This window comes from Neopelma chrysocephalum, unplaced genomic scaffold (genome assembly GCF_003984885.1).
Source record: "Neopelma chrysocephalum unplaced genomic scaffold, ASM398488v2 Primary Assembly neopelma1_158, whole genome shotgun sequence".
NCBI lineage: Eukaryota > Metazoa > Chordata > Aves > Passeriformes > Pipridae > Neopelma > Neopelma chrysocephalum.
In genome coordinates this window covers 166,086-174,527 of record NW_020897820.1, presented here as the reverse complement: position 1 = coordinate 174,527, position 8,442 = coordinate 166,086, and the positions used below count along the sequence as shown (strand labels likewise).

At 68.6% G+C, this 8,442-nt stretch overlaps 1 protein-coding gene across 2 annotated transcripts; it reads right to left on the bottom strand.

Moving 5' to 3' along the window:
* Positions 1-79: 79 nt before the first annotated feature.
* LOC113976380 (collagen alpha-1(XVIII) chain-like) lies at positions 80-7,943 on the bottom strand. Of its 2 annotated transcripts, none has more exons than XM_027701511.1 (23): positions 6,585-7,943; positions 6,228-6,367; positions 5,831-5,902; positions 5,629-5,691; positions 5,472-5,546; positions 5,018-5,233; positions 4,459-4,821; positions 4,131-4,250; positions 4,003-4,056; positions 3,667-3,693; positions 3,235-3,336; positions 3,002-3,046; positions 2,764-2,835; positions 2,619-2,660; positions 2,480-2,507; positions 2,204-2,253; positions 1,985-2,119; positions 1,795-1,857; positions 1,578-1,646; positions 1,336-1,404; positions 1,001-1,195; positions 656-768; positions 80-523 (listed from the first exon to the last, which is right to left on the bottom strand). In XM_027701511.1, the coding sequence occupies exons 1-23, from the start codon at positions 6,799-6,801 to the stop codon at positions 313-315; spliced, it is 2,541 nt and encodes an 846-aa protein (XP_027557312.1). In that variant the 5' UTR covers positions 6,802-7,943; the 3' UTR covers positions 80-312. The 2 variants fall into 2 exon arrangements, with proteins under 2 accessions (XP_027557312.1, XP_027557313.1); XM_027701512.1 differs by having other exon boundaries at positions 5,831-5,899.
* Between the last annotated feature and the right edge of the window lie 499 nt (positions 7,944-8,442).

The following is an 8,442-nucleotide window of genomic DNA, read 5'->3' as shown; positions in this document are numbered from 1 at the left end:
ATGTCCCCCTGGCCCCTCCCTGCAGCCAGCCATGTCCCCCCAGAGCAGAGCACAGCGTCATAAAAAACAACGTTTGCGTGTCTTTATTTTGGGGTGGTGACAGTGTTGGCACCACTGCGGGTGCAGGGAGGCTGTGGGCACAGCCTGGCATTGCCCCATGGCACGGGGGTCCGTGGGATGGCACAGACAGGGATGGCACAGCCCGGCTGTGGGGCTGGCATCCCCTCGTTGCTCCTGCACAGCCCCAACGCTGCCCACAGCGCTCCCAGGCCCACAGGGCTGCCTGGGCTGCGTGGCCCGGTGTCCCCGCTGTCACCACATGTGCCGGTAGGGAAAGGCCACCTCGACGCAGAGCACGGCCAGAGGTGTGGAGCAGTTGTGCCGGTGCCCGGCCAACAGCCGGCCCTGGCCCAGGGGGGTGGCCATGCCCTCGGCCGCGCCGGAGCCACGCCAGCCCTGGCAGTCCCGGCGCCGGGCATGGCCCCCCCGCGCCGTGGAGCCGTGCCAGGCCAGCCGGTGGGGCCTGTGGGTGGGCACGGGGTCAGTGGGGCACCTCGGGGCACCCCCAGCTCTTTGCTCCTGCGCTTGAGTGGGGAGGGACCCACCACAGCCCCCCCACTCCCCTCCCACGCCGGGGGGACAGTTCAGGACTCACCAGAGAGGATCCGTCAGGATGTTGCGCCCGTTGAAGGAGTAGATGGGACCCCGTGGGGTGGCACCAGGCTGACCCTCGAAGAGGGAGCTCCAGGACTTGGCCAGCAGCTGCCCCTGTGGGCACGGGCCATGGTGCTGAGCCGGGGGCCAGGGGGGTGCCCTTGTTCCCACCATGTGTGGGCAGTAACTTGCTCTCAGTTCTGGCAGCTCCCCAAAAACACCGGGCACAGCCGGGGTGCAGCAGCCCCAGAGCAGGACTGGGTGGGGGTCCCTCACCCACCACAGCTCACTGGGGCTGGAGGGGGGTTTGTCACTCGCAGCCCCTCCCGGGGACGGGGGTACCTGCCTTCAGGTTGACGATGGGGAGGGTCCTGTCTGTCCTCTTGACGATGGACACCAGATCCTGGGTGGGGGCCGACAGGAAGGCCCGGAAGGTGCCGTACAGCCCGGCCTCCTGGGACTGCCGGTAGCACTGCAGGTCGGCACCCCGGATCCCGCTCATGTCGCCCGAGAGGGGCACGTTGAGGGCGGCCAGGCGGAGCTGGGGGACAGCGGGGAGGTGTTGGGGCTCTGCTCCCTCCTTCCCGGGGGGTGCAAGGCTCCTGGGGGAGCTGGCCAGGATTGGGGGTCCCCTGGGCACCTCTGCCCTTTCTCCCACCCCCGGGGCCAGGCATTCCTTACGGATGGGATCCGTGGGGCGATGGTGGTTGGTGGGATTTGGGGCAGCCCTTGTCCCTCCTCCTTCTGGACCTGGAATAGCACAGCTCAGGTCAGTCTGGGGACACCCATCCCTGTGCCATGGGTGGGTGACACCCTCCCCAGACCAACACGACCCCATGCCAGGCTGTCACTGCCCTGCAGACATCCAGCCCACCCCCATGGCATGTCCCTCCCAGCATGGCTGGACCCTGAACAGGGCTCACCAGCGAGTCCATTGGGGACTGCACAGGTGACACTGTGTCGGGACCTCTTGTCTGCACCCGCTTTGCCTCCTGGATGGAAAGGAGAGGAGAGGGGGAAGAAGAGGGAGAGGACAGTCCCATGGTGTCTGTCCCCCTTGGCAGGCAGAGGAGGGCTCTATCCCCCTGCAGGGACATGAGCAGACCCTGCAGACCCCACATCTGCTCACACCCCCCTCACCTGGTACCGTGGGGTGGAGGCAGAAGGGTCGTCACCAGCCAAGACCGACCGCGAATCCTCCAGCTGCTCAATGACACGAGCAGAGGGACAGGTTAGGGGAAACCTGCTCCTTCACAGGGGTCTGCTGCCCCAGTGCCAAATCCAGCCCTGGATCCTGTCCCCCCAGCCCCTCGAGGGACCCCCACAGTACCAGGAGGCGGCTCCAGCCGGCGGGGGTCCGGAGGAAGGCGCTGCTCCCCTCCTGCACGTAGACCAGGCTCCCCTCGGGCACAGCACCGCTCGCCTTCACCATCAGCTCCTTGGACCTGAAGACCCACGTCTGGCGCTGGGGGGATGCAGAGGGTCAGGGCCCTGCTGTGGGGTCTGGGAGAGCTGGGGGGGCTCACCCATGGCCGCAGCCAGGACACACCCGGGGATCAGTGCGGCAGTCCGACGGCTCCGTCTGACGGGTGTCGGCATCTGGAGAGCCCAGAGAAGGTGGGGGCTCACAAGGTGTCCCAGCACAGGGCCTGGGTGCTCCCGTGGGAGCTGGCCCTGCAGGGACACGGGGGGAGTGGGTGAAAGCCAGCAGCGGTGCCAGGGACTGGTTCTGACACGGCCCCAGCACCCAGGGAGGGAGGCAAGACTTCAGCAAAGGTGTTTTCAGGAGGCTGGAGCCCCTGAAACACCTGGGAAACGCTCTCACCTGCTGCCCAACCTGGATCTGGGGCCGCCTGTGAAGGCAAATGGGGCTGTTACTCCTGCTGGGCACAAGGACAGGGACACCCTTCCCAGTGCACGGGGAGGGGATGGGGACTCTCAGGGACAGTGAGGCCATGTCTTACCGGCTGCTTGCAGGGGGGCTGGGCACGGACCGGGTACACCCTCTGGAAGCAAAGACAGGCAGGTTTGGGGGGGCCCTGGTGCTGTGCACACCCACATGTGTGTGTGCTCTGACACAGGCGTGTGCACACCCGCGCCGGGCCTTACGTTGAGGTAGAGGAGACCTGGTGGGCCAGGGGGGCCTGGGGGCCCAGGGGGGCCGGGGGGACCTCGAACACCCTGCAGGAGAGCAGTGTGGAGATCGGGCTGTTTTGGTGCTGCCTTTTGTAGGGCAGCTGTAAGACACCCCGCTGCTGCCCCTCATCCTTCCCGCTCCGGTTCCCTCCCAGGGCTGAACGTCCCCGGGCTGGGGCAGTGCAGACCCCAGCCAGGCAGTGACTCTCACATGGGGGATGATCGCTCCATAAATCTCTGGTTCCTCTTTGCTGTCCTGCAGAGGCAGAGGGAAAAGACTGAGACTGACCTCTATCCTCCAACCCTCCATCCTCCATTGCTCATTCTCCCCCTCTCCATCCTCCATTCCTCCACCCCAGCTGGGGCTATGGGCCCTGTGGGGTTGCTGGTGGGGTGATCCATGTCCCCAAGGCCGGGCTGGGGTCCCTTCCCCTGAGCACTCACCGTCTGGTACCCTCTGATGGACCCCCAGGAGCTGGGCTGGCTGCCGGTGCTGGGGAAGGGGAGGTGGCCCGGTTTGCACCCCTGTTCCCTGTAGCAGCACCCCTGGACGAGGCAAAGAGAGAGGCAGGATTAGAGCCTGAGCTGGGTGCTGGGGACAGGGACTGCTGGGTGCATGTGTGGGTGCACTGCGTGCTGGCACACGTATGCACACGTGTGTGCCCGTGTGCGTTCTCATGTGCCTCAGGGGACGGTGTCACTCGCCCCCCACCCTGTGCCTCAGCCCATTTGGGGTCTCTGGTGCTGCCTCCAGGGTGAGGAAAAGGGTGCTGAGGGAGCAGAGGCAGCACAGGGGACTCAGAGGTGCACACTCAGGTGTAGGGATGGGGACATCCCCCAGCCAGTTCCCCCCCGCCACTGCTCGTGGCTACAAACCGGCTCTCCGGGGTCGCCCTTTTCTCCCTGGAAGGAAAGTGAGAGATCCTGTCAGCAACCGGCTCTGGGGGTCCCCTGGCTCCCCAGCCCCCCTCATTGTGCTGTGCCTCATGCCCCAGGTACCACCCGCCCACTGCCAGGACCCCTGCCTGCAGTGCCCACTGCCTGTCTCACCCCCTGCCAGGACCCCTGCCTGCAGTGCCCACTGCCCATCTCACCCCTGCCAGGACCCCTGCCTGCAGTGCCCACTGCCCGGCTCACCCCTGCCTGCAGTGCCCACTGCTCAACTCACCCCCTGCCAGGACCCCTGCCCGCAGCGCCCACTGCCCGGCTCACCTTGGGGCCTGGCATCCCGGCCAATCCACGGTGTCCTCCATGGCGCAAGTCACACTGCAAGGAGAGGACATTGGGATAAACACGGGGTGCTCCCACCCAGCACCTGCAGCCCAGGACCCCCTACTCACCCTGTAGTCCCCCGGTGGTCCTGGAGGCCCCATGGGACCGGGCATGCCCGGGGGCCCTGTATCTCCAGTCCGGCCAGGGCTTCCTGGCATGCCTGGAAGTCCATATTCACCCTTCTCACCCTATGGGCACACGGCACAAGGTGGTGAGAGTGGGGGCTGAGCCTCCGTGTGCCCCCAGGCCCCACGGGGACAGGGCAGGGGCTGCCCCAGAGCCTTCCAAGGGCTCAGTGCTGGGGGCTGCTCCCCCGGGGCAGGGCGAGGGCCGGGTGAGCCCGGGTGCCCCGTCCCACCCCAGGGCCGTGGATGGGATGGGCTGGGACCCCCTTACCTTTAGTCCTGGGAATCCTGGCTCCCCTCTGAGCCCTGGTTTGCCAGGGAGTGACGCAGGTCCTGTAGGACCGGGGGGTCCTTCGTGCCCTGGCACCCCGGGGGGACCCTGAGGCCCTGGGAGCCCTGGTGCCCCCGGGGGTCCGTCTGGCCCAGCCGAGCCTGGAGACCCTGGAGTTCCTTCAGCCCCGGGGAAACCGGGTGGTCCCACAGCCCCTGGAGGGCCGGGGGGTCCTGGCTTTCCCTCCCGCCCAGGGACCCCCGGGGGGCCATCATGGCCTGGGTAGCCTGGGGGTCCGGGCATGCCGGGCAGCCCGGGGGGGCCGGGGGGTCCCGGGTTTCCCACAGGGCTGGAGGGTCCCAGCTGCTCGTCGGGTTGGAGAGAGAGGAGAGAGAGCAGGGTCAGTGAAACGCCGTGTCCCATGCCCTGGCCCCCTCCCCTGGGCTGCCCACCCGCACGGCCGCGTGTCCCAGCCCTGCCTGTCCCCGCCGGTCCCGCCGGGAGCGACACCGCGGGCAGCGCCGGCATCACCCGCCCGTGTCCCCGCCCCGGCGCTCACCTCGTTCTCCAATCCCTCGGGGAGGGCGGCAGGCGCGGGTGGGCTCCTGGATCCCCAGGTGCCTGGGGGTCCCGGGGGCCCCGGGGGCCCCGGAGGACCCGGGGGACCCCGGGGACCCTGGTGACCTGGCTGTCCTGGGCTGCCAGACTTCCCTCTGTCCCCTGAGATTCCGGGCTGGCCTCTCTCTCCGGGGAACCCTCGGTCACCTTTCTGTCCCTGTTGAGAAAAGACAGACCCTTGCTCCGGGCTCCTGGCACTTCCCTCCACTGGACCCCACCATGGGGACCTGCGGCCCCCCTGCCCGTGGCCACCTGAGTCACCCCCCAACTCAGACCCCAAAGCCACGTTCCAAATCCTGAGCAAAAAGGGTTTTGCACAGACAAAAGAGCATCCCGCAGCGTGTCTCTGTGGGTCCCCGCACACCCCTGCCCCTCCCTGGGAAGGACCAACCCACCTTTGGGCCGGGAGGGCCGGCAGGGCCGGGAGGACCGGGGCGCACAGGACAGACACAGCCAGAGCCATTGTGAACCTGGAGAGGGAGAGAGAGGTGGGCTGAGAGACCTGAGCCCGGCTGCTGGGTCCAACAGGGGTGCCCTGTGCCCACCCCTCACCTGGAGGGCAGGGTCCATCTCCGGGGCTGGGGGCACCTCCCGGGGCAGCGCCTTCGTTGTCGTCTGTGTGGAGGAGAGGAAGGGCTGAGTGTGAGACCCCAAGCACCATCCCTGTCCCTCCCTGCCAGTCCCTCCCGCTCGCCAGGGTGCCCATCCCAGGCTGTCCCTCTCCTCCCCCTGGGGACCAGGACCCCTCCACCACCTGGATCTGCAGGAACTCCTCTTCCACCGCGCTCCCCTCGAAGATCTCTGGGGTGGCCGTGGGTCGGTGCTGCTGGGGTGGACAGGGAGTGCTCAGTGTGGGGTTGGGGGACCTGCCCCCCGGGACCCTCCCTCAGTCGTGGCTGCCTCCAGCCCAGGGTGGGGGCCCAGCCCCAGCGCTGCCGTGGGGCTGTGCCATGTGGGGGACACCGGGAGCTGCTGTGGCTCCTTTCCAAGGGGAGTCACGCTCGGGGCCAGAGCAAGGCACAGTGCCCGGGCTGGTGTGTGCAGGCAGGGCACGGATAACGGGAAGGACATGGCAAGGTGCCCAGCAGCAGCTGGGGAGTTTTGGGAGGGCTGGAGGAGCTGGAAGGGGGGTGCTGCCCAGAGAAAGGCACCTGGCCTCGTGTTCGTGGTGGGGCATGGCCTGGCCCTTTTGCTGCTCCCCTGGCAAGGTGGTCCCGGCGTCTAGGGCCCTTCGCCAGAGGGGGTTTGCTCAGCAGCACCTTCCCCGTGGGCTCCATGCTGGTCTCTGCATCTGCAGGAACAAAGAGGTGATGGGGCAAAAGGTGGCAAGGCTGGAGAGGGGCTGGGGTGGCACAGCACTCCCAGTTCCCAGCACCTGCCATGGCCACAGCAGTGCCACCAGCAGCCCCAGACCCCAGCACCCCACACCTCACCCTCCACCCTCCAAGAACCCCCTCCACGCTGGGGTGCAGGAATTTGGGGTGCTGCCCCCATCGCACCCTACCTACCTTCCTCCCCATCCAGGGTGGGGGCAGTGAGGCTGGTGCCGGGATCCAGGGTGGTGTCCTCCGAGCCCAGGTAAAACCACTGGGCCGTGGCAGGGCACAGGTGCCAGGCCAGCACCAGGAGGATGCAGAGGGTGCGGAGGAGGCCTCGGGCACCGCCGGACCCCATGGCGCTGCCTCCGGGCCTGGCTGCTGCCCAGGATGGGGGTCCTTGGCTCATCCCGCTCCCTGCTCCGTCAGTGCCCGCGGCCCCGGCACGGCGCCCGCAGTTATCACGGCGGCCCCTGACACGCCCCTCGCCCGCCCCGGGACCCACACCCCACGGACCGCATCCGGCGGGTGCTGAGCACCGGGGCTGGGGGCACAGGGCTGTCCCGTCACAGGCAGGGAGCTGGGACACACCAAGCACCAAACACCAGCACCGAGCCCCCTCTGTGGCCACAGGGCTTTGGTTGGGGTGGGGGCAGCACGGCTGTGGGGGGCACCAGCCCAGCCCCGCTCCATCTCACAGGATGGTGCTGGGACAGGGACCTGGAGGAGCAGTGCCTGGGCAGAGGGGGTGACGCTGGTGCTGCCTCTGTCCGCAGACACAACAGCCTCCCCAGCGGGCGCGCGGCACTGCCAAGGCCTGATAAGGTGCTGCAGCCTGAGCGGGGCCGGGCACCTGTTTGGGTTTGGTCCCTACTGGGACACCGAGTCAAGGCTGGTGCCTCTGCCCTGAGTCATGGCCACAGTGCCAGGCAGAGCAGGGGCTCAGAGCAGCACCATGTGACGGTGCCTTATGGGGCCCCTGCCGGGGCTGAGAGGGGAGAAGGGGGGCTGGGGAGAGTGGGGGACACAGACCCTGCCTGTCCCTGTCCTGCCTGCCCTTGGCACTGTCCAGCTCACCTGCACAGGAGAGAGAAGGCTGTCCTGAGAGCACCTGTGGCAGTGCCATCAGTGCCACCCGTGCTGGCACTCAAGCCTCAAAATATCAGTTGGAGCATTGGATGTGCTCACCCATGACACAAGTTGGGGGTTCTCAGCCCAGGCCCTGCATTCCAGGCGGCTCTGCTCCCCTTATCCCACCCACTACACTGACCCCCACACCAGGGCCCCACAGGGCCACCCCTGCCATGTCCAAGACCTTCCTGCAGTGCCCATGACCCCCTTGCCGCACCCAGACGGGTTCCCCCGGCTGCCCCAAGTCCGGTGCTGGCTCAGATGCCCCAGGGCACATCTCGGGGGTCACCAGCCCCGGGTGATGCTCGGGGACCTTTCCCCGGGCACAGGGGCCTCTCCCCGCCATCTCCCGGCCTCCCGCCGAGCCGCCCCCGCACGGTGCTGCGGGGACTGGTGGGACCGTGGTCCCGGGGGGATGGCGGGGCTCCCTGGGGTCCCGCCCGCTCCCGCTTTTCCCGAGTAGCCACTAGGTGCCGGCAGCCCTCAACCTATCTCGGGCTGTGCGGGGCGGGGGCCGCGGGGGGCGCGGGTGCGGGAACCGGGGCCAGGTGGGCGCGGGGACCCGGCGGGGCCGTCCCGTGCAGACCGGGGACGAGCCGCCCGGGACGCTCCGTTGCCAGCAACGCTTTTGCTCCCGCCGCGGCCCCCCGCGTCCGGAGCCACCTTGGGGTTCTTGCCCGCATCCCCCGCGGTGCAGCCCCGCACGGTGTGTGTGTGTGTGTGTGTCCCCAGTTTATCCCCGTTGCTCTCGGGACCGGGCAGGGTGTCGGGGCGACGGGTGGTCTGCGAAGAGGCGCGGGGCCGGGAGGGCTCCGGGCCGGCTCTCCGCTCTGCCCGGCGCCGGAGCCGCCCCGCCGGTGGCCCCGCTGCTGAAGCCGCCGCCGGTGCCGGTGCGGCCGCCGCCCGGGGGGGAGCGTCG